General features: G+C 33.1%; 3 protein-coding genes across 4 annotated transcripts; all 3 read right to left on the bottom strand.

Annotated features, from left to right (window-relative positions):
* Positions 1 to 567: 567 nt before the first annotated feature.
* Positions 568 to 1,759, bottom strand: LOC129295822 (uncharacterized protein At5g39865-like). Its single transcript, XM_054934396.1, has one exon. It carries the CDS (start codon positions 1,544 to 1,546, stop codon positions 815 to 817), a length of 732 nt encoding a protein of 243 aa, XP_054790371.1. The 5' UTR covers positions 1,547 to 1,759; the 3' UTR covers positions 568 to 814.
* Positions 1,760 to 4,018: 2,259 nt separating this feature from the next.
* Positions 4,019 to 8,862, bottom strand: LOC129295823 (probable methyltransferase PMT23). Its single transcript, XM_054934397.1, has 8 exons — positions 8,012 to 8,862; positions 7,409 to 7,558; positions 6,328 to 6,598; positions 6,136 to 6,246; positions 5,635 to 5,806; positions 5,151 to 5,405; positions 4,763 to 4,957; positions 4,019 to 4,420 (listed from the first exon to the last, which is right to left on the bottom strand). The coding sequence occupies exons 1-8, from the start codon at positions 8,606 to 8,608 to the stop codon at positions 4,222 to 4,224; spliced, it is 1,950 nt and encodes a 649-aa protein (XP_054790372.1). The 5' UTR covers positions 8,609 to 8,862; the 3' UTR covers positions 4,019 to 4,221.
* A 6,839-nt stretch (positions 8,863 to 15,701) lies between these two features.
* LOC129295818 (ferritin-3, chloroplastic-like) lies at positions 15,702 to 18,714 on the bottom strand. Of its 2 annotated transcripts, XM_054934394.1 has the most exons (8): positions 18,257 to 18,714; positions 17,905 to 17,988; positions 17,763 to 17,823; positions 17,575 to 17,662; positions 16,523 to 16,584; positions 16,321 to 16,386; positions 16,131 to 16,194; positions 15,702 to 16,005 (listed from the first exon to the last, which is right to left on the bottom strand). In XM_054934394.1, the coding sequence occupies exons 1-8, from the start codon at positions 18,709 to 18,711 to the stop codon at positions 15,944 to 15,946; spliced, it is 942 nt and encodes a 313-aa protein (XP_054790369.1). In that variant the 5' UTR covers positions 18,712 to 18,714; the 3' UTR covers positions 15,702 to 15,943. The 2 variants fall into 2 exon arrangements, with proteins under 2 accessions (XP_054790369.1, XP_054790370.1); XM_054934395.1 differs by lacking the exons at positions 15,702 to 16,005; positions 16,131 to 16,194; positions 16,321 to 16,386 and having other exon boundaries at positions 16,544 to 16,684.
* Between the last annotated feature and the right edge of the window lie 7,731 nt (positions 18,715 to 26,445).

The following is a 26,445-nucleotide window of genomic DNA, read 5'->3' as shown; positions in this document are numbered from 1 at the left end:
CTTGTACTGATGTTTTGTCTTTTACTGTGTAAACTCTGACTTGTATTAGTTAATTCGTTTTAACTCGAAATGATTATGAAGAAAGATTTTGCGATCATCTGCCCTTTTTTTTTTAACACAGGGTGATAACACTGACACCAATTCCGAATTTGTGCTGAATTGAAACTCGTACCAATGTGAAGTAAATAAATCAGTAAACAGCAAACTCCACTAGACTGAATATGCTAGTGCTTAACCTCGTCGTGAGAGATTAGTTAGGTGGCTTAATTTAAGAGAATAAAGGTCCAAACTTTACAACAAAATACATGGAACGCGCTTATGTGTTTTAATCAATATTAAACTCGCTAGTCTAGTTTGAAAAAGACTGTATATACTTGAAAGAATTTTCCATGGATCCCGACGCTGTTCACTCCATCATTTTGTAGGGACAGCGGGGTTGTTCATATTGGGGGACAAACTTGGCATCTTCTATCAGACACAGACGACGTAAAAAGGCCTGTAACCCACTGACAAAACCTCACGCGATGATTTTGAGTGCGATGCGCTGAGAGTACGGAGGAGTCCATGTGAAGCAATTAATAGTAAAGGAATTAAATAAAGCTTGATTAGCCAAGCCAAGCCAAAACAACCAAATTAAGCTGGCTCCTACTAGGCTACTACATACATAATATACCCGTTGTTTTACACAAGAGGACCTATTGCAATTTGCAAGTAAACAAATTTCTAGACCAGCAATTGAGTTGTTATTAACAAAATGCTAATGCTCATTGCTAAGTTCCCCCTACCCTTTGGGGCTGCGAGATTTGGGGGGCTATTATTTGGTGTGACGCGGGAGCAGGAAAGAACAGGAAGGGCACCTGATAAGACCGTTCACGTTGCAAGATGTACAGCTCCTGAATCCGCTCTTCTCCATGTAGACCTTGTGGCTTCCGTTACAATCGTCGCACACGACAAATCTCATGCCTCCGCAAAGATCACACGCGTTTGGATCCGACCTTGGCAGCTGTTCGATTAATCTCCTCAATTCGCCGCTCTCGTGTAGCTGCTTGACGTCTTCAGCGCCGCCAATGTATATTCCTCCGATGAACACTCTAGGCAGGGTCACGTTCTTACGGCCGAGGATCCCGTGAAGCTCGTCCAGGAAGCGATCGTCCATGGATACATCTCGTTCGTCGATCGAGACGCGGAAGCCGCGGAGGATTGATCGGACGGCTCTGCAGTCCTCGAAGGTCCTGCGCACCACGCGCAGGCTGGTAAAGTAGACGACGATGCGCTGGTCGGAGCCCGGCAAGGCGATGGAATTGGATAGCACGCTGCTGCGGCCAGTGCCCCACGCGCGGAGAACAGCGGTTGAGATCCGGACCCGGCGGAAGAGAGAGGGGGATCTCGGGGCAGCGAGTTCGGGTTCCGGTTGCTCCTGGCAGAGGCTTTGAATGTCTTTAAAGGAAGAGCAAGAGAAGCTGAGTGAACGGGTAGCGGATCGGGCGGTTGAAGGCGGCGGTGTGTTTCGGGACCTGCTTGGCGATCTCAACCATGGCGGCCACATGAGCGATGAGGGTCTGAAGAATTAGGGAAGAGTAGGCTTTGAGAGCAGTGAACGAGAAGGAGGGAGGGATGTTTCCTGTAATTACGTGAAAAACAGGTCAATTAAAGGAAGGGTCGTTCATTGATGACAACCCTAAATGTGCATGTGCCTTTCTTTCGCCCCCTCTCCTTTTAGCTTTTGGGTTTCAAAACGTTATCTTTTCAAAGACTTCTGCAAATTTATCATTTTATTTCGATTTTCGTACGAGCATGAAAGCTACCTTATTCGCACTGAGCTAAGACAGGATCTATCTTTTCATCTGGCTCATAGGAATGAAAAGCCTCTCATTTTTGGAGTCGTCTTCCCTTGATTCAAGAAAGCCTCTTCTGCCGCTTCATTCAAGTAGCAAAAAAATTAAACCATGATTGAATTTAATATTTTAAATTTATATTTTTTAAAATAAAAATATATAAAAAATTAATAAATATATTTATTAATTTGAGAGTCTAAATTTAATATAAATGATTTAAATTTAATATTAAAATTTTTAATAAATTTATTGTTCTATTCAAAATATATTTACACTATTCAAAATATATTTAAAAATTTAATTTAAATTTTTAATATTAAATTTATATTATGTATATTAAATTTAGACTTTTAAATTAATAAGTATATTTATTAAAAAGTTTTATGTTTTTTATTTTAAAAAATATATAAATTTAAAATAAAAATATTAAATATTAAATATGAATAGTTGATATTAAACTTAAATGATTTAAATTTATTTTTGCATTAAAGAAGAGGCAGAGGGGCTTCCTTGAATGGAGGGAAGCCGACTCCCTAATTTTTGCCCCATCAGCTAATAATTTTTGGACTACCTTCAGCTAAATGGATTTTTGTTATGCGAATGCCGCGTGAATCAGAAAAGCCGCTTTTTTAATTGAGCTTTTGATTAATAGCTCGGTCATCTGTTTTTTTCTTTTTGGTTGAAATAAATACAACAATTATTGGAAATGGCATTGTTTTACCAAGCGTTTTTTTTTTAATGCCTAAGAGAGCAATGTTTTATCAACCTAAAGGTTTTAACTTCTAATATTCCTTTCCTTTAATATTATAATATATTTTAAATTAAATTAAACATTTGAATAAGTTAATTAATTGTTTTTAAAATTATACATTCCTTTCATATTTATCTTTAATTAATATGATATTTTGATTAGAAATTTTTATTGATCACACTTTTAATTAAGAATATTTTTGTAGAAAAATATTATTAATTACACTTTAAAAGACTCAAAATATTTTTTATTTTTTAACATCTCATCTTAAAAAAAAATGCCTCGTATGTTTGCATGGGTAGAGTAATTAATTGTCTTCAAAATTATATTTCATTTTTTCCCTATTTAATAAGGTTTCTTAATTAGAAAAGCTTATTAATCATACCCCTAATTAAAGATATTTTTGGAAAAACTTCATTTAAATTTTAAAAAATTTAAAATGCTTTATAATTTTTAACATTTTATCTTAAAAAAATGTCTTATTTTTTAACAAGGGAGTATTAAACTTCTTATTATAAACTACAAAGAACTTTTTTAAGCCCCATAATTCATCCCATGTTTTACTGACAAATTACACTGACTCATATTTAAATCAAACCTTGACTGAGAATTTTTCCTGATATTATTTTTCATTTATAAGAATTGAATTTTAAATCTCACGAAAGCGTAAATTAAATATTGATGTTATGAAAAATTGAATTTGAGTGTATTTTTAATACATCAAGGTGCTTAAACGCATTTCTTGTTTACATTTTACCATATCGATATTGTCTGAGCTTAACTCAAACCTGTATGGCATCATTTCAATAATTTTGCAGTGCTTGAATAAAAGGGTAGTTAAATCTTTTACATTTAATAGAATTCATTCACATTTATTTAGCAATAGCCGGTTTGTTTGGGCACATTGAGCACGACTAATGAATCTTGCGAGAATTTTCCTTGTGTATTTTCTCTCCTTCCCCTTTCTGTTTTCTGCTCTATTTCAACTCCACTATGCAATCTTGCCAGGAGGGGATATACTCAATAAGCTTACAGAGCAATAATTTCTCTTCTGTCCTCTATAATAAAAAGCTCGTATTCTACATTCCTCGTCAACTGAAATTTGAGCCACTAAAGTTAATGAAGTCCAACAAAGTATCAATACTTCATGTTTATCTTTCTTTATATACACAAGACTAATTTCATACATACGCAAGGTATGTTAAATTTCACTAATGTCAGAAGCTCAAAACCTCAGAAAATCCGGATTAATCAATCTTCCTTGTCTTCTGTCTATGAAACATGAACTTTTGTTTTTTTGGTCGAACTCTAAGAAACATGAACTCATGTGGTCCGGTAGGGTTGTATCTTAACGCGAAACTTTCAGTTGTTAGGAGGAGCTCAAGTCACGAAGAATCACAACTAAATGGCATTGAACGCAGGACAGGTAAAATGAGGAACAAAATCTATGTTTTCATACAAGGTCAAGTCTGGTCTACAAAATTCATACTCGGACAAGACTACTTGTCAGAAAATCTCAGTATTGTAATTGTAAACGTGTTCTGCAACATCCGTTTCTTAATTTTGTATCCACAACAAATTAAAACTGGAGGTCTCAAAAATGGGATATCTTATCACAGCGACCCTGTTCATTATTCAGCGTCCACCTGCCTTGGGGCGCCAGAAACTCTTTCTACCCACAAGAAACTGATCTTGATGTATACTCACAGACCAGTGAAGTGAGCGCAAGATTGGGCTCAGCTTGCTAATTACTTCCAAGAAGTCTTGAACCACAAGATATCCTTCCGGTCTCAAAATACGGTCCATCTCCGCAACCACGTCTACAATGTCACATCTGCCAAAAATTGCATTTCATTAATCATATTATATCTTACACATACCTTGGCCATATATAGAAACGAACGGACCCAAGTCTCTGTTTGGTAGCAACAAAGGAAAATGATTATTTGAAAATTAATATATATATATATATATATTATATTCTTGGAACCATTACTTAATAACAACTACTTTTATTATTAATTGAACACTTTGTATTTAGAAATATACATGACATATCGCATTTAAAAATAACTTTCCGTTTAATACGTTCCCATTCCATTCTGCATACAAATCAAGCCCTAAAAATTCTAGGATAAAACGAGAAGAAAGAATGTGTCAAAGTCAATTATCGTACCTTTTCTCAAGATTTCTAAGGAGGAAGCTTGAGTGAAGAAGATCATATGTGCGAGGATAGGTATTGAAAGATTCGCACCAATCGTGGTACATTCCTATAAAACCCCTGTCAAATATGATAGAAAGAGTGTCTGGCAAATCAATGGGCATCACATTCATGACCCAGACTGGTCGATCAATGAGTGCTGCGGCAAATCTGAAGAGAAGAAGGACATGTAAAAAACTATGCTCAGTCATAACTTTATAGAGGAAGGGAACTATGTGTGTGTGAGAGAAGGGGGAGAGAGAGGGAGAGAGAGCCATGTTGAATACCATAGGCAATCTAATTAAACAATTAAATGGGAAGAAGGCGATGGGAAAAAAATACTCTCAAACACAATATACTTTACCCTCCATAACCAGCATTCATGTCCATTATATTTCGCACCCTAGCCCAATTGATAGAAAGATCATTCGCATAGACATCTGAGACTAGTTGAGACCAGTGTTCGGTGTCCTTGTTGAACATCTCAATAGCATCAATATTAGACGGTAAGCTAGGGGGTTTACTAGTAAGCCTCTCGGGCCAGGGCACAGGCCATCTCTGCAGTTTACCCATGTTGTCAACCGGAAGAGGTGAAAGACAACTGCTGAATCTGGTATACCTGTAACGTGAATACCAAACTTCTTTCTTAATGCTAACAAAGTAAAACTAACAAGAGTCGTATACTTAGCATTATTTGCAATATCTGCATGTCCAAATACAGCACGTTGGTTGATTCCGTTCTTGCATATCACACAGCAAAAAGAAAAACACAAACATTGGCAGAAAAGTTTCTCCGCTTCCTCCCTATCATCTGGATTTGGAAAAGAAACAAAAATATATATAAATACCATGAGCTATTTTTTGCATCCTTCTCTTGACACAGAGGTGGACTATTCACTTTGCGTTTTCCATAGCAATCAGGTGAAGTAGGCTTCTGGTATATAACCATCCCAATTCCAGATGAATCAAAAGTCCTAGCCACAACCGTCCAGCACATAGATTTTATTACAGTCATCGTGGCTGCAGAAAAGATGTCCAGCATCATCCATCTTAGAAGAATTTGAACGTTCTCCAATTTCTTTGGAAAAACATACCATCTCAGTGCTTGAAGGAAATAAAATAAAACAAGACTCCAATTTTCTAAAATATGCAAAACTGCCATGGAGGCAGAAATGCAGGTATCTCAAGTTAGGCCATTTTTAGCGTCTCATTGATTGGGCCCTTCACAGATGACTCATATGAAATGTCCAAAATCTTCCCGATACAGAGAGGACAGGAGAAACTGACAGCAAAGACATGTAAAGGGGAGAAAGAAAAAGGGTTGGGGGGGGGGGGAGGAAGAAACAAACCATTCCATACTTTCTGATCTCTTTCATCATCTCGATAAACTGGTGTCGCAGACCATGCAAAGAAGCCTCCAGGTCTAAGAATCCTATTGAGCTCAAATAATGGTTTACCACCTAAAATTGCAAGCCAGATTTAACAATAGAATTCCCGTTGCAAATAAAATAGATGGAACATAGACAGAAGACAACTAGTACCATCTGCATCCCAATGTACCCTGCATCGTGCACAGTGGATCAAATCATATCCGTTATTTGGAAATGTCAATTTTTGTGTTCCAATAACAGATAGAGTTGCAGGAATTCCTCGCTCTAGAGCAAACTGTATCTGAGCTTCATGTTCATCCTTTGGGGCAAACGACATGGTCATCACACCATTGTCGAGCAGATAGCCACCAAAGCTAGCAACACCACAACCAACATCTAAGACAACCCTGATATTCTTTCCCCATTGAATTTCTGGTAGTGTCTGGTGTGAAATGAACATAAAACAACCAACAGAAAAAGGTCATGATTCAAGAAGTACATCAATATCGAGTCAACTCAGCAGAATGAATGTGCAAGGTACAGTACATCATGTTTAAATCGAAATGAAGCATTGCTTAGATTCACAGTAAGGCACTTCCTCCGGACTACAATATAGAGCGTTTTCTAGAAACCCCACTTGGTCTAAGCTTTGCTTAGATTCACAGAAAGGTACTCCCTTTGGATTATAATATAGAACATTTTCTAGAAACCCTACTTGATCCAAAATATAGGGCATTGCATAGATATTATATATGTTTTTCAATTATACCCTTATGTTATCATATTTCACTCAAGTAATTAATGAGGGTGTTTTGAATAAGTTAAATATTATATTTATTGTACTCAAAGGTGTTGGAGAAATGAGAAAATTTTAAGAAAATAAAGATTTTAACCAATTTTTTTAGAAACGTTAATTAGTTAACAATGACTTATATTGTGATCTGAAAGGATTAGGAAATGTGTAGTAACACTGGTGCTGACTAAAAACAGAAACAGCGTAGAACAAAACAGTAAAGTCTCATTCAGTAACTGAATGAATAAAGACTTGTCGGCCCGATTCTATGATGTGCTTTGCACATAGTTGACAAAATTTCACCAATAAGTCCTCCCAGATAAAAACTAGTTTCGACATTATCTTTATCAGGACATGATTATAGTTTCTATGTTTCCATAGCAGTCACACAAGAATTAAAAAATTAGCAGGTCTCATGCTTTAGGAAAGTTAGGAGGATGTGAAGCCATTTACAGATACCTTCTGTATGTACTCAATATAATGATTAACTCCATCTTTAAATTGGGTGCCACCTCCTGGAAAGACAAGATATTCACCAGACTTTACCACCCAATGTTGGTCCTTCTTGTACTCAACGAGCTTTGGATGAGGCACATTGTCATACCAAATCTGAAAAACATAAATGTAAAACTCAATCACACTTACTTTCAACATTATCTAAGTAGAAACTGCGCACATAACTAAGTACCAAGTAGAACAACTTCAGAATATGGTAATTTTTCTCAAGAAGAGTATAAAGTTCTGCCCAACAACCCAAAAAAAAAAAAAAAAAAAGTAAACATTCTTGATATGCCAAGCAGTTAATCACGCCCCCAAAGTTCTAACCCAAAACAAGAAGATTGACATACTTGAAAGAAAAGACCTTAAAGAGAATTAAGTGCAAACATCAGTGTCCTGAAACGCAGACGGGATTAACTACAAAATGAAGTATTGATTGAAGGTAACATGAATGTATGAATTCCCAAGAAATCCTTATCAGCCAATCAATGCGTCAAAAAATTCTCAACAAGGGAACGCATCCATTGACACCAATAAGTTCTCTTACCGAAGTATCAATCTCACCATGTCCCTGCTCTTGGGCCACGGAACTGGGACTTTATACCCATTCGGAAGCGGCACCAAACAGCGCGGAGTAGGATCCGGACAATGCCTTTCCCTGTGCTCCATGTGCCTCCTACTTTTCAAAGCCTTGATCACCTTATAATTGTCCAAACAGGGTATATTATCTACCGCCATCGGTCCCCTGCATAGCTTCCAATCAATATTCACGTCAACCGAAACAATATTATCGACATCCCCCTTCTTTTGGGGAAGCTCTCCGTCCTTGGGTTCTGTGATCGGAAGCTCGCTTTCGGGCAGCCCTTCGCCTTTGGGAATCGTGATCGGATTCAAGTTTTGGGGTCGCCCTTCGGCTGCGGGTGTTGTGGTAGGGGCCACTTTTTGGAGTGACGGCTGGTCTCCCCGAATTGCGATCGGGGCAGCGAAAGGGGTCGTGGATGGCTGGCCTTTAACATCAGGATAGAAGAAGACGCGGTTGAAAGTGGAGGTGGAGGAGGAGTTAGTGAGAAGGAGGAGCGTGACGCAGAAGAGCAAAATCAAGAGTGAGAGAAGGAAGGGGGATTTCCTTTCTTTGAAGAGAGATCCAACCATAATGGGCATTTCTTCAGCGGAACGGAAACACGAAAGAGAGAAAGAGACGCAGTTGAAGGAGGGAAGTCTTCAAAATGACGTCATCCAAGATGAACAAAGAGGGAGATGGTTGTGAGTGAATTGAATGATACAATACAGAATTGAGTCAATTCTGCGATCTCCGGAACACGGGATTGGGATGGGACTGTTGGCCGTACCGCCGTACCACTCCAGGGATCGCCCGCTTTCGAAGAGATGTGGTACCACTGGCGTAGATAGCGGTCTTTTACTTTACAGGCTCCAACGCAGGAACTGTGTAACTTGTAATCTAAGTTAAGGGTGCGTTTCGTTTTTTTTCATTCAATATTTCGGACTTTTGTTGAATTTTTGAAAAGTTAAAAGGTATTTGAATAATTTTTTAAAGAGTAAAATCACTTTTAAAAATTGAAATGAAGTAAGTTTGAAATGTGAATTTTAAAATTTTACTTTTTGGTGGATTTTAAATATGAATTTTTTTTACTCTTTTATTTTTTTATTTAAAAAATACTCTCTCCGTTTAAAAATATAAAATATTTTTTAAAAAGTTAGATGTTTAAAAATATAAGACATTTTTATTTAATTTTTTGAGGTATAATCATTACCTTTTTATTGATAGTGAATTTATATTCATTATAAGATATTTAACAAAAATAAATATAAAAAGATAGGATTAATTTAAAAGTAAATAACTATTTTATTAAAGGGTGAGATTCAGTTAAAAATACCTTATATTTTTAATAGAAGAAATAGTTAATTCATTAAAAAGATAATTATGATTTGAATAATAATAATTAAATATCAAGTTCTTAATATTATAAATTAAACAATTAATTATGTTAATTTTAAACACTAATGTATAATAAAAATTATAAATTTTTATCATATTTTTTAAAATTATAAATTAAAAAATACAAATAATTGAAGATCAAGTTTTTAGTATTATAAATCAAATTTTATGTTATTTGAAATCTTTATCGTATTTTTTAAATATTTTAAATATCTTATATTTATATAATAAAAATCATAAATCACCATAAATTAATATTCTTTTTAGTAATTATACATTTAAAAATATATTTTGCTATTACAATTCAAATAATTTTTAATTTATCAAACTAATTTTTAACAAAATATATTTAAATATAACTTTTGTTACTTTTACTGAACTAATTTTTATTAAATAAATTTTTAATATGTATATTTTTAATAAATTAAAAACCAACACACACCGACAAATCTAACCAATTGCGGGCGGCAGGAGTTGAAGTGGTGAATTGCATAACGAAGAAGGCAATGCTCGCTGATGACTGGCAGCGTTTGGATGCTCCCAATGTACCTGGATCAGGCAAGTCTTGTTGCTTGAAGAGAGAATCAGTTTGCAAGACGTGCTACATTTGTCCTCAAATCCAAAGCAAAATCTAGGTCTAACAAAATAATAGTGATATTTTTTTTTAATAAAAATTAGGAAAAATAACAATTAAGGAGCAATTCCTCCCAATCAAGTTAATATTTTAAATTTTTTTATGAAAAAATTAAATATTATTGAAATAAAAATAGGATTTGTCTTTTTTTTCCGAAGCAACAATTTATGCATCCGAATAAAACACTTGTTTCTTTTCAGTACTAAATTAATTTTTTTGAATTGTTAATAAGTAAATTAATTATTATTAAAATAGGAATGAGAATTATATTTTCTGACCGAGGACTTATTGTTAAAATAATGCGCGTATACGTGTGAAGGGTAATTTTATCCTTTCATAATATATTTTTATTATATTTTGATCCTTTAACCATGCAAAATAATTAGTTCTGTCCAATGATCATTGATTGGAATTATCTCTAAAAAATATTGCTAAAAATGGCAAATAAGGGCCACCTGCTGACACCGGTTTGTTTTTTCGCCTTTGAAGTAATTTAGGTTGATTCATCCGTGATTTGTGATGGCTCATTTCGCACGTCCCAGCCAAAAGTAGTAGTATTCTTGCTACTCATTTGAAGCATGAATCGTGTCATACTTTAACAATGAACTCTGTGATCTCCGCAAATGTTATGTACAAAATGTCATTACGTTTTTTAAAGGATAAAAGTGTAAATTTAATCCCAAATTATTTTTTTAGGAGCATTTAATAACCTAAACTATCAAATGTTACGAAATAAATCATAAACTTTTAAAAATGGAGCATCCAGTAACCCGCCGTTAACTTCAGCTAACAGACATTATGTGAGGCCTACAATAACATGTAGCATGATATGTGCACGACACGTCAGCATGGTGAAGGTATAAATTTAGCCACGAACTATTTTTTGAAAAGTGTTGGGTAGCCTCTGCTATAAAAAATGGATCATCTAACATCTTCCCCTCAATTTTGACCAAACATTATTTATTTTAATACTTATGAGGTCTATAAAGCATTAATATCTCCATCTTTTGACATTCGTTCTCAATCTCAACTCAAAAAGAAGAGGTTTAAAGAGTTTTTATCTAAAGATATTCACAAAAATGACGTTAACAAAGTATAAGAAATAATTTATAACTAAATTAAGCTACAATTAAGCTTTTCACATGCATGCATAGTAAATTAAGCTTATACTTTATTAACATCATCCTTGTGAATGTCTTCGGATAAGAATTCATTGAACCTCTTATTCTGTAACTTATATTGAGAACAAATGCAAGAATATTGGATAAATTAATGCTTTTTGGGCTTCATAAATATGAAAATAAACAATGTATGATCAAAATTGACGGGAAAGTGTTGGATGGTCTGTTTTTTTTATAGTAGAGGCTACCCAGCACCTCTTGAAAAATAGTTCGCAGCTAAATTTACACCTTTACCATGCTGACGTGTCGTGCCCGTGTCTTGCCATGTGTCATTGTGGACCTTACATAACATCTGTTAGCTGAAGTTAACGGTGAGTCACTGGATACTTTATTTTTTAAAGTTCATAATTTATTTTGTACCATCTGATAGTTCAAGTTACCAGATGCTCTTGAAAAAATAGTTTGTGATTAAATTTACTACTTTATCATTTTTAAATTGACATAATCATTTAAGATACTAACAAGATTAAATATATCTTAACTGGTATTATTATTATTAAAAAATTAGTTAGCAATTGAGATAGTGAATATTTGAATTGAACTTCAATTTATATTCAACATTTCAACTCCTATTTTCTCCAATATTTTCAATTTAAAATGCTCACTTGAACCTCCAGAGCCTCAAATTGCATGACAAAATGAAGCTTAGATCAACCGCGCGACCACGTGTCCTCTGTTTCAAATGTTTCGTTATTCTTGGAAAAGAAATATTAATGCAAAGGGAGAGATTGCTGAGGTCAACATCCAAGACAGATAGATAATAATGAAAATAAAAACACAACAAAAGCAAATATAATAAGACTGAGTATTCTCTTCGACAAAATATCTCAATCCCAAGTGATTTGAAGTTCGCATGATACAATTTTTTTTTTTTTGAAATCTCTCGACAACAAAATGGAGAATGAAGATTCGGTTAAAGCTGTCGCTATCTGGTTCTCCAAATCAGCTTCTCCAATTCCTGCATCAAATCCTGGTTCTTGACCACTGAATGGTTATCCTGACGATGCAACTGGCCATGTGTCCCGCTTCAGCTACCAACACAATGATAATGCCTCAAACCCCAATCCTAGAGATAACACAAAGGAAGATTCCAAAGGTGGATGGACAAAAAATTAGATCACGAGCAAAAAAAAAAAAAGAAAAAGGAAAAAAGCCGAAGATCCAAATTTTGAAGGTTCAAAAGAATTTAGAGGGCGATCTATGATTTAAGAATCTTTCATTCAAAAAAAGGACACGTGGCAAAATTTTACAACCTTCCCATTAGAGCCCTCAACTTCACAGGTCAGAGGACTTGAAAGCGAATCGGGGACCGGTCACAATCATTTTAAATGCCTACACGTTATGAAGTCTATACCAACTACCAAGCAATTAAAAAGAATCAGATCACAATTAAAATAATAAAAAAATATAATTTTAAATCCCAATATTTCACTCATATTTTATTATATATTTTTATATTTTTTTAATATTTTAAATTGTTAAATTTTTATTTTAAATATTTTAAATTTCTATACTTTATTCATTTAAGAATTTAAAATACTTAAAAATAATATAAAACATTGAAAAAAGTGCTGAACTTAAAATTATATTTTTCTGATAATAAAAAATAATGCTTGCCTCAAAGACATGATCCCTATATATGCTATAAAGGGCACCCAACGTGGACAAGGAACTGCAAAAGGCTAACTAATTTTAGTTTAGCAAATTAAGAAAATCGAAAAACTAGCTACTTAAAACTATTGTTCAGTCAGTGGCAGTATGAGGTTATTGTTACTTTTGAGGAATTGTCAGCAACTGCACCTTTTTTTTTATTTTTTGTGGGTAACGTAACAGCATCATTTTAAAAATTAAGGTAATGTTTGATTGGAGAAAAAAAAAAAATTCCTCTCCCTACAAAACCCCCCTAAATCCCCTCCCCCTCCCTTCCTTTTTTTCTACTCCCTCCCCTTCAATCAAATAAAACTTAAAAGAAGTATGGTCATGCTATAAAAATCGTTGCAACGAGAAAGGATAAAAATAAAAGTTGAAAATTTGTGGCTGGCGTGACTAGCATGCTACAGTAACAAGTGACAACAGATGCGTTGAAGTCAAAGAATGTTAGAATTGGAAAACTTGGGTTTCCCTCAAACTCTAAAGGCTAACAAAGAACATCACAAATCCATAATTGAATTGCAGATTCCCACAGTAGGCTTTTCAAAAACTCAGGGTTTAAACACTATTAAAACATGCGCAATGCTATTAACCTAGTTCTCCACTCCATATAGTGTAAACCATGAATTTGTTCATAAATTGAGCTGCTAGTCTTAATAATATGCTAATTTTAGTGGTACAAATCAATTTTCACAACAATTCAAGTTTCCAGCAAAATATAAAGTCGAGAGACAAAGTCCCAGATTTATGAAGAAGGTATTTCATATTTGTCTCAAATGTTCCCTTCCTTATTGAACCCTGGAATATGCAATAATTTTCTTTATACAGTAACACGCTAGATTTTTACATGGTTAATGACTAAAATCCAAAACAGATTCCCAGTCTTGCCTGAACAACAACAAGAGAAAAAAAAATCAGAGGTTTACACTTGCACTCAGGGTTCCTTTTATCAATTCTTACGCTGTGCATTAAAGTGGAAAGAGAAGGAGAAAATGATGTACAAATACTGAATGGACTAACACAATGACATTGATAAAATATTTCTAATCAAACAAAAGATAAGTAAGCAATGAATTGTCAACAGCAAACCATTAATGTCGACGATCAAGAAATGAAACAAAGCTAACATATTGATGATCAAAACTGTAGCTAGATTCAACAATCAACGTGAAATTTCTTATGGTGGTTTTGACAACTAAGGCAATTGGATTAAATGCTTCACTAAATTTTTTTTACTATCATCTTAGCATAGCATCTGAACTTATAGGTATCCTTGAAGGACTAAATATTTGTTGAGCTAAAAAGTTCAACAAAGTTAACATATACTCTAATTCTACCGAAACACTCATGTTAATATGCAACGAGTTTTTTATTAATTACCCTTTAATTGCAACTATTAATAAAATTAGAGAACTTCTGATGGGAGATTAAATGATCACTTTTGATCACGTTTTTAGAAAGACTAATAAATACACAGACTAAATGGCTCATCAAGTTTCTTCTAACACTTTAAATGTTCAAATTTTTAATAACTCACCTTTGGTTATAAAAACCTTTTGTACTATAATATAACTTAATTTGCCTATTTGTACGGTTTTTCTATGGCCTTCTCTTAAAAAAAAATGTAGTTGGAAGGATACCCTAAATCAATATCTACAGTTTCAGTGGCAACATGGGAACATTAGAGAATGAACAAGCTTGCTCTTGTTGTACCCCTCTTCGCAAGCTAGAATATACTCTATCGATAATAACAAGCTCAACCCAACCTGCTTTGACTAGGCTATTGGTCCCTCGTAACCTAGTGGTGAGAGTTAGCAAGATAAATCATTCGCTCCATGCTGTTGTGCTTGAGCAATGACCTTCATTGATTTGAAACTTTTGGTGCTCTCTAGGTTTTTATGGACACTCAATGCAAGAGGAAGTTGGGTTTAGAGCCTCGTTACAGGATTCTAAGAGAGAAGAGTTACTCTGTGGCCAAAAAAGAAAACTAGCAATATCTATTTTGATTTATCTTGATTTTGGAAAAAATCGTCCAAACACTCCAATTTTTTTTAAATTTTATTTGGTCCCTAAAACTTCGTTTGGCATAAACTAATTTTTTTCTCTATTTAGTAAATTGATTTTGCAAAATCAATATTAAAAATATTATTCAAATATTATCATATTCTGTCAGTTTTTTACACAATCAAATTTTTCCCAATTAAAATCCAAATACATTACACCCTATTCAATACTATACTAGAGGATATTTTATTTTATCAAAATAATTTAAACCATTTAATTAAATACATATAAAATTTCATACATTCTTAACTTGCTTTTTAACCATTAAATGTGAGACTTTTTCCCAAGTATATTATTTCTACCCGATGGTCAAAACGTAAGAATAATTGAATAAGTCTTGACAAAGTTTAAATTTCATTAATTAAAAATTTAATGAGACATAATCCATCTTAAAAACCCATCCTAACAAGTGTAATGATAAAATTTTAAATATGACAAGTTTTCATAATACCTTTGTTTTCTTGTTTTGAGTCTCTTAAAAAACCTCAGTTAAAATGAACTTATTGAGTAAACGTTGCATTTAAAAATTAAAAGGAAAATTACGTTAAAGTTTTATATAAAAAAATTAATTATCATAAAGTTCAATGACAATTGAAATAAAAAAATTGGCACCTAATTTTATTATCAATCTTTTTAATTCAACTATCGGGATTGTAATAATTAATTTTTTTATACGAAACCTGAATGTACTTTCCCCAAAAATAAACCTGTGGATGATTTGTCAATTTTATCTCCCCTGTATGGTCTACTATTACTGTATAGGCAATGTTTCATTAAAAGTGTCTAATTGCATTCACTAGGAATGGTTCAATTAAAAAGACCAGACAACAACCAGACATAATCTTATTTGACAATAAAAGTGACAAAATTATTCAACGTCCAATTTTGCAGCTTTCAGTTCAATACCCCCCAGCCAAAACACTGCAAGTACATAGACTACTCTACTCCATACAAAGAATCTAGAGAGAATTGGCCAGAGGACGAGAGCAAAATTGGGGGAAAAAAAATCTTTAAGCAGCAACTCCACGAGCAGCTTCCTCGTGGAGCAGCGTCTGATCAAAGTGCCAAACACCTGCAAGTCCACAATGAGGCACCAAGATGTGAACATTTGGAAAAAGACGGTGAAGCCAGACACAGAAAACACTTGCATGTAAACTATAGCAGTATGTTTTATGCAGCTAAATCTGGGATTCTTACCGTGCCCCTTGCCCACTCTTCTGAGCTGAGCGACATACTCGGACATTCTTTTAACGGCCTCAACCTACAATAAACACATTTAAATATCAGAAATTAGATCCATGCAGATGCAAATCGTGCGCAGTTTATTACAATGATTAATAGTTACAAAGAGCAAACTCTAAAATTTCGACATCAAAATTATAATTACCTGTTCACCCAAAAACTCGCTTTCAACGAAATCTGCCAACTGCACATCATTGTTTTTTGTGGCAACCTATTAACCAACATGCCTCAAGTCAGAAGAAAAAAGCTTTCCCTCTAGCAATGCCAGTAGCACATGACTAAGACAGGTGAAAGAAAGCATATGCAGTTAATCCAACAAGACTGAATATGAAGCAAACTTGTCTTACTCTGTGCAAGTTTAGGAGCTTCTCATTAGTTAACTTCTCTAATGATAGAGCAAGCTCCATAGCTGTAACGGGCAAATAAATGCACGTTTGCTTAGTGATGAAAAATGTGGAACAATTCGTTGTAGAAAATCCACCGACAACGCCTCACTTGTATTCTACTTTCTACATCATGTCAACTAGCAGAGATAATAAATACATTGTTGTGCGTGACAGAACACATTAAAGTTTGCATATCTAAACATTATATCTTTAGATATAGGACATCTATTTTCTGCGTAATCCTGCAGAAGCATCTACTTCACCTAGAATTTTCTCCAAGCATTACAAGTAAGGCCAGGCTACTGATGTTCAAAGGGTCATGAAGTTAAAGAACAAAAAAAATAAATTAACAGGGGAAGACAAAGGAAACGCAGGAAAGTTCTAATTGCAACTAATGAACTAAATTTGTTGCTAAAATTAAAAGGAAAAAATTAATCATTTAGTCCATATAGTTTTGGCTCAACTATCATTTAATATTTAAATTTTGACTCATTATAATTCAATTTTTAAAATTTTAACTAAATTACTATTAAATCTCTAAATTTTAACTCGATGTAATTCAATTTTTATAGTTTTAACTATTTTAAATATTAATCCTTAAATGTCAACATAATTTTAATTTTTAGAATTTTATTTTTAACATAAAAGGACCAACATTATAAATAGTTAAAACTACAAAGATAAAATTGCAGCAAGTCAAAAATTTAAAGGCTGACTGAGTTAAAATTTTAGAGATTGAATTATAATAGATTAAAGTTTTAAAATTAAATTATAATTGAATCAAAATTAAATGATTAATTAAAAGTTAAAGTTGCATCACTAGTTCTAAAAAAAAAAAAAATGCTCATGTTCAACAAGTCAACAACGGCATATCTCACAAGGATATGTGCACAAAAATGCGGTTAGTGAAAAAACTATCATCAGTTTTAGAGCATATCATTTAAATCCATCAAGCGTGCATTTGCAACTAGAACCTAAGCCATGCAAAACACAAGCAGGCCCAAAAAACGAACCATAAAGGCCATCTCCCTTTTCCTCATGATCAAACTCAGAAAGTGGCATCACAATAGACTGCAGCTTTACTCTCCCACCCCTTTTATTCTGAAATTCACAGCAACACACATAGAACGAATTCAATATGACGACGAAGGAGAAAGCACTGGAAGATTTCTTGCTGTATCTCAACGACAAAGTTAAATACCTGGTATTCCATCAATTTCTCAGCATGACCTCTTTCTTCTTCACTTGATTCCCTGAAAAACCTGTTAAACAATAATGATTAATCAGTGCTGAAAGAGCAAGTGAAAATGACCGAGAGATCGCAAAGAAAAACAGAGCATTACTTGGCAAGACCCTTGAGAGCGACATTATCCCTATCAAAATAAGCAAACATTGCATGGTAAACGTAGGAGACGTTGTACTCCACACTGTAATGCAAGAAGCCAATCGCAAAAGAGATAACCATTAGCTGGTAAAGATTTCAAAACGATTAAGCATCTATGAGCAGGAAACATATATATATGATATATACTGTCCCTTCGAGAAAATCCGATATTTATGTGGGATATCCCGATGTTATGCCCTCTAGTTGCTGCTGTGAGGTTGTTAATGAAAAAATAAGCCGGACATTCAAGGACTCAGAACACTATATTAAAACCTTGATAAACAAAGATACAGCAGAATGAAGAAACTTACTTGATTTGCTCGTTGATAGCAGCCTCACACTCGTCCAAAAAATTCCGTCGAGCAAGAGAAACTTGAGGGACGTCGGGAACAAGACTGAGCTCCTTTTTAACCTCTTCAAAGGGTTCAAAGACAACTCCGGTAAGGGGTCGATTGTTCCCACTTTTAGAGGCACAAAGCACCAAACCACTTGCATTTTTCCCAGGAGAGAAGGGGAGAATGGAGGACAGAGAAGCAGACGAGTTAAACCGCGAAAACAGAGAGCCTAGATGGTCGCCATTAGCATTGGAGAGAGAGAGAGAAGAGGCAGCGGTAGTTTTAAGAAGCATGATTTCTTGATGAAACAGTGCGGACGAGAAAGGTTTGGCAAGACAAGAGAAGAAGATGAACAGGGCTGGAATGTAGAGAAATCCGGAAGCAGAATAGAGAGATGAACAGAGTAAAGCAAGGGCGCAAGGGGCAGGCATAAGGATGTGATGCGAGGGCAGAGAATAAAGGCATTAACCATATGAGCAAGTGACACGTGGAGGGACATAATTGAGAAGATGAGTGAGGAGCGTGGCGAGGGTCGTGGTCGAGGCGGTAGGTTTAGGCTGTGCAATGAAAATGAAAATATCTGTGACTTTTCGTCCGTTCACAGTAAATACTACAAGTGTGGCTTCGTGTTTCGCTGCCATTTGTGTGGCCCAAAAATGCAACAGCAAAATGGCTTCAGAATCTTTCCGCTCCTTTTCCTGATTTCAGCCAATCAGCCAGCGTTGTCAGACGATACGGGATTACGAGTGTTAATGCAACGGCGCCCTGCGCGAGTGCGGGTGCAATCACTCTTTAGACTTGGTGCGATTTTATTTATAAATCCTTTTTTTTTTACCAACATTTATAAATCCTTTTTAAATTACTGCAAGAAAAAAAAATTAAATTTCATTACCCTTACCTTAAAATTTAGTAAGTGGTCACTTTTTTCTCTAATAAACACAAAATAAATTATTTTTAATAATCTTTTAATATTTTACTAAGAAAAAAATAGAGATGAACATAACAAATAATGAATTATTTTTTAAATAATACTAAAATTAATCCTCCCTCTGATCTGTAAATAGGCCAAAAAAGTACATTCCGTGTATATTATGTTTTGCCTCTCATGAGGTCTAATTAGTTTTTTAATCCCATTTTCGTGAGGTACATGTTTGCTTTGAATTTAAATATTATTATATTCAAATGAAAAATAAAGTATATTTTTACTTTTCTTCAAAAATATAATTATTATGATTGCTAGTCTGGCTGTTCATGGTGCCCCGTTGCCTGACATGATTTGGGTTGGGCAAGGCTAGGCGACATATCCTGTCCATTTGGCCATGCCTTAGATTTATATATGTTGTATAATATAATTTATATTTTTAGCTTAAGTTTTAAAATGTGTGTTTCATGTTGTATTCTTCTCCTAATAATATATATTTTCAATTCATATGTTAAGTTAGAAATTCGTGCATTTATTATGTAAATTTAGGATATTGAGTATTGACACCTCTAATAATAGCATTTCATCTAGTATTTATATTTAATGCCATGGTGAAATCCCTAGCTGTCTGTTGTTTTGTTTGTTACTTATTCTATTTTCAGCTGAAGCTTGTTATTATTGTTTGTTATTTGATAATAGGTTTCTAACTCTTAGAACATGGATTCACGAAGCATGGATGTTATTTTGGATTGAAATATTAAATATATTTTCCTTTTAAATGATGTTTGTTAGGCTTAAATTGGGTGCTATCAATTACGCAGAACGACTTGAAGGTGCCCAACTCAAAATGTTGGAGTTTTTATTGAGTAAAGGGTTGCATTTTGCAGCTCGTTCAACCTCTAAGCTGGGCATCAAGCATGGGCCTTGCCCTACCCACATACAGCCCTACTTGTCCGATTATCAATTAATATTCAATAGTCATAATTAATACTTTTTTGATGTGATTTTGTTTGCCCTAATCCCATTTAAGATAAAATTTGTGCATATAATACAAAACTTCTAAAAAAAATCGCTCTTCCTCTATCCCAAATTTTATATACTTTTAAATAAAATTACATATACAAATAAAATTTATTAAGTACATCTTACAACCTTTTTTTTAAGACAAAGATATACATTTTTAAAATACTGTTCATTTAATATTTTGCTTGTGACATAACAATAAAGAGAGAGAATGTATGTGATGGATAATACTGAAAATATTATTAGTGAAACCTTACTTTTGGCTAAGTGCCTTACATTTTGGGATGTCAAATTTTTTCTAAAAATATCTTATAATTTGAGATAGAGGGAGTATTGAGGCTTCATTGAAATTGTTTTAATCTGAAAAACATTCAAAAGATGTTTGTATTTTTTATTCATGAAAACAATATTTGATTTTATTCTACAAAATATTTTTTTAAAAATATATTATCAAATAGGTTTTTTTTTCTTGAAAAACAAGAAACTATTCCTAAAACAAATTGCCAAGCATGCCCTTAATTATGGGTGATGAATGACATAATAAATCATGAGAAACTTCAAGAAAAACATATGTCATACAACTAGAATAAAAACTAAGAACCGACCCTAGCGAGCCACCCCATTTAACCCCTGTTTATATAAAAGCTTGGGTTTGAAAAAATGGCACTTTAAAAAAAATCAAGCCTTAAAATTTTAATATTAGAATTTTTATTATTTATTTTTAATTTTTTTTACATTATAGTTTATATTTTAAACAACAATATAAATTATTATAATTAAAAATTTTAATTTTCTAAAAATAAAAATTATAATAAACACAGACTTATAAGCTCAACCCTAGCTAAATTGGACGACAGATGGGAATATATTTTCGACTTTGAACTACAGACTTATAATTTTAATTTTAATTTTAACTGATTACTGGAAATACGAATTCAGTCTGATTAACTGATTAATTTTAATTATGAAAGGAAAATTTTAATTTTAATTTATTTTTAATGGAATTACGGACTTATAATAAACTTTAGTTTTTTGAGCTTGAACTTACACGAATTCAGTCTTCCCGTTTTCCAGTTGAGTTACAGCCCACATCTTCGCCAAGTAAATGGGAATATATTTTCCCAAGCATTACAAGCTAACACCCCGAGCAGAGCAAGATTTGGCAGAAAATACGAGGGGACAGCAAGTAATTCCTCACCGCCATCGCCTATTCATTTGGAAAAGGCAAATGGTACCTTAGCTCCTTTAATTCCTATTTATAAAATAAAGCTACCTAACTCAGATTCTCGGGTGTTAATTAAACTAATTTAACAGATTAATTTCTTGAATATACTTTTATTTTTTTATTTATATCCTTATTTAATACCACCTATTTTATTTACTAACTTTTAACAAGAAAAATAGCGTTTATGATAAGGAGAATGATTGATAAATCTTTTTAAAATAGCAAAATGATAATTTGATCCAACAAAATGTAATAATAACATTTTTAAAGGACTACTTTGAACTTAAATTTATATGTGAAATTACTTTAATATCCTTTTGCTATTTAAAAAGTTATTATTTTCTTGATTGTTTTAGTCATTGATTGAACTGAATTTGTAAGCAATACAAAATTAGTTGGACTATATCGATAGAAAGTTATGCTTCTATAAATCTTTTTAGTCATTAACAAAACCAAACATGCAAATATTTATAGCAAACTTATAAAGTATATTAGGTTTTGCTGATTAGAGAAAGATACTGATATAAAGTTGTATTATATTTTTTTAAAATTATTTTAGTTATTAGTAAAACCAAACTTGTAAATATTTATACCAGACTTATAAATCATATAAAATTAACTACAAAGAAGAACTAAAGTAATTTCATACAAAAAAAAATTGAGACCTCACTATTATTATTACATGGAATTAAATTATCATTTTCCTATTTTGGAACTATTTGTCTATCATTATCCTTTTATGATAAGTCATTCCAGAACTTAAATTTAATAGTAACGTATTGAAAAATAAATAAATACTCTTCAAATTTTATAACACGAGAGTCCTATAAATATAAACAAATCATTTTTCAAATATTTTTTTGAGATAGTATTATTCTTGATCTCACATTTGGTCCGTTCCTCTGTTAAAAGAGGAATCAGATTCCAAAGGTGTTGACGCGTAGTTGGGTTGGGCTGATTAGCTCAATGGGTCGGCAAAGCCTTTAGATTTTAAGCCTAAAAAACAAAGCTCTATTGTAAAGCATCTTGCTACTTTACTAGCAGAAGATATGAATTAACTTAAACAGCACCCAGGCTGTTCTTTCATCTTTGTTTATAACAAGAAAAATGAAAAACGAAAGCAATCCAAAGCTTCTAAAGCAAGTGTAAGTGCTCATGGATTATGAATCATCCCTTTAAACTTTAGCCATGTCATTGAAGAAGCCAGAGAAAACAAATGTAACACACACACACACACAGAGGGAGAGGAGTCCTTTCCTCCCCCCTTTTTTTTAAACCCCCTTTTCTATATATGCATAGTTCCACTCTATTATCTTGACCCGGTTGTCTAATACTGATAAGATATTTTCTTGTGTGTTTTTGTGGCAATTAACAAATGATGGGACTTGTTTGTTAATTGTACAATAGTCCACAGCATTTTCCGAACTCGTGAACACCTTAAATTTACCAGATATATAAAAGAATAGACAAGTAGATTTTTATTTTCCATCATATACATGATTACAGGGTTAATTATTTGTAATGCACTATTAAAACAGTTCAATATAGCGGACAAAGTATAACTCTCTGATTTCTCAGCGATAGCTTCTTGTTTTAAAAAATGTTCCACATTTAGCTTATTTCCTCACAACTGATCGCAAGGTGCCCTGGGCGATTTGCTAGGACAAAATATATGAATAAATTATAGTGGATGGGTTAGGGTCAGGGTTAGGGAAACTGAGCATTCGTTCGTGCAGATGGAATGTATATTATGATGGGAAGAAAACGTACTGTAGCGTGGACTCGAGAGAATCTTCATGGACACGATGCACATTTAATGATCCTACATGTTTTTCCCTTGTGCCGTGGTGAGATGTCTGTTCCTTCACCATTATTTTATTTTATCGTTTTAATTTTGCTGTATGTGAGCGTCATAGGAATTGAGGGAAGCTTTGGAGAATCATGTGAGGCAATTAATGCGACGCAAGCTTAGGGTTCCCTGGAGCTCCCCCACTTTACAAGTTTCCGTACTAACATCCGTCGATATTAGCTTTCGTTTATAACAATCCTACAACTTAATTGCGTGTCAGGAATCTCATTAATGTCTTCTGAGAAGATTGCTCGCGTTTCCTTAATTTGTTTCTCAACTTTATTTGTTTTTTTAATTAACCTGCTTTCAAACAAGTACTCGTATTTACTATTTATATTAACCAGTCGCTTTATTAAAGCTTAAAATTACTTTTCCTACTTCACGATCTATTCACCCATTGAATGTAGAACGGTTATACATGTCCTTTTAGAAATTCAAAACAGCGTTTATTAACATTTTTCAATACACTAATGGGAAACATGCATGTTTTAATGCATTAATATAAATTAAGAATAAATATATTATAATAATATGATTAATATTTCAATGTATTAATCGTATTTTTTAATCTGCATGCTGAATCATTAAAAAACTTATATTTTAGAATGGATGGAATATTTCTTGGCATCACACACACACACACTTAGCATGCGCAAATATTATCAGGGGCGGAACTATGTTGACAATGAGAAGGGCAAGGTTCTACCCTTTTTACATATATATTGTAACAAGGTTAAAACACCTAAAACCCATATGCCAAAAAAAAAAACAGTAACACCCACTTCTTACTTAATTCACGTCTACATATATACACACACTTCTTATAAAAATATACCCATTATATATATAATATACTCATTGCATATGATATATATATATATATATATATTATATTATAAAATATCAAATTTATTAGTTTATTAAAATATTTTTATTGATTAACATTAACTTTTATTTATCTTTTTAAATTAAATCATTTGAAATAACACATCATTTTTAAAATTGTCCAACGCATCACAATTTTTTTTAAAAAATATATATTATATATGTTGATTTAAGTTTTATAAAAATTTAAATATTTATCCTATCCTCTCATCAAATCTTAATATTCAATGGAATCTAATTCTAAATTAGGTACTTAAACCTATATACTTAATGTATCTTTTTTTTTCAATTAAATCTAAATAATTGGATTCTAACTTTTAAGAAAGTAAAAAAACATGAATAGCAAGAGATGGTTTTAAGGAAGCGGTGGCTAAAAAACCATATGATTTTGATAAAAATTTGTGTGTATAAGTTTATTATTTAAAATTTTCTTTAAATTTTAAAAACTTGGCTCCCTTGAATTTAAAATCTGCAGGTTCTGCCGCCCCTGCATATTATCACACATGCAATGAGTATATTTGCATAAAGCAATTAAATTAAAGTGGTTATATATATCGTGAATAGCACGACTCGTGGCAAGTTTATGGAGGGCTTGGTTTCGAATTAATTGATTAATTTAATAGTCTTCTATGCTTAAGAGTATCCTAAACAATGAATTGAGTCAAACAATCATTTTTTTCTTTTTTGGGTGGGAGGAGGTATTAATATTGATACCAGTGATAATGTGTGCATTCACGTGAATGTTTGAATGTTTAATTACAGACATTCACGTTAAGCCTCTACCTCCTCGGTCTCTAAACAGCGACTTATTAGTGCTCTTACTTATTCACAGGAGAAGCTAAGCTATCAGTATCAGCAGTGTAGTATAGACAACGTATAGTAACATCGTGCGAGCCATTTCAAGTTTCGATATATATATATATATATATATATATATTCTCTTGTATGCAATATAATGCCTAGTTAACTAATTCACGAAGATTAAAAAATAGTTATTATTTACCATTATTATGTAAAAAATGTGTGTCACTAATTACCTCAGAGAGAATATTAAACTTAAGGAACAACTTGACTGAAAAATATATGTAATTAATAATGATGGTAATTTGAAAAAAATATTAAATAAGATATACAAATAAAACCAAGATTTTACCTCGTAAAGTTGAGATCATAAATTAAAACCAAAACAAAAATTTTAATTAGATCTTACACTTAAAAGAGAATAGTTTGCGCGCGAATATGAATTGCACTTGCACAGACAGATCACTTGCGTCAACCATAACCCTTGTTTTTATCTCCCTTCTTTCTCTCCACGTGGGTCCCCTTGGCCCTTCCAACACCAATATGACCTTAATTACTCCCAATTTTATTGTTCCCCCACCGCTTACCTGCCCTTCAACATTCAATTCCACTGTTGACTGCTGTTGTCTACGCCTAGCTTTTTTAGGCTGTAAATTTCCCGCTTCTGGCACGCTAATCCGCTTCAAAATAATAAATATTTCAAGGTATTTATAGACAAATCAAATTAAGAAAGGTAATTCATACATAAAATTGTTTATTTAATAAATGGTGCTGTGAAGTTGTTAAAGTGAATGACGGTATAATATAAAAACTATTAATAAATGTTACTTTGAACTTTGTTAAAAGATAAATACAGTAAAATGTTACCACGTGCTATACCACTATTTACTGCGATTGATTACAATTAAACTAAATCATAAAGGAAATCAACGTCAGATACAGGGGTGGCGTCAACGTCAGGGCAAGCAAACGGTTGAATTATGATGTCGAAGAAGAGAAGATAAACTTGACGACGCATTCGATGAAGTTGAAGCGGCTGATCGATAACAGTGAGCATTTAATTTAAGTTTCTTGTACTAATGACAAAGCATATGCATAAACGCACAACGTTTGGTGGCTCGGGGGGTCAATTGACAAGGCACGTGAACGTAATGCGCCACTTGTTCAACCTTGCAGTTTCTCAAGAGAGAGCTCGGTTGGACATAGAATGTAACATCATGGTACAGAACTCAGTAACGTAACGCCGCCCTTGATAAAACAAATAACCGCTTAAACCGTCATTATTCAGAGCGTGCCCTCTCACTTCAAGTGCCCACTGATTTGTGATTTCATTTCTGACATACTGCCTTTGTTTTTATTTATAAAAAAAAACTATCTTTTTTTTATGCAAGTAAAATTATATATTTTAATAAATATTTATTATAGATTTTTTAAATCACTCCTCACAATTTATATTAACA

Source organism: Prosopis cineraria, unplaced genomic scaffold, assembly GCF_029017545.1.
Source record: "Prosopis cineraria cultivar Desert tree isolate PC_DT_omini unplaced genomic scaffold, ASM2901754v1 PC195, whole genome shotgun sequence".
Classification (NCBI taxonomy): domain Eukaryota; kingdom Viridiplantae; phylum Streptophyta; class Magnoliopsida; order Fabales; family Fabaceae; genus Prosopis; species Prosopis cineraria.
This window is presented reverse-complemented; position numbering and strand designations above follow the sequence as displayed.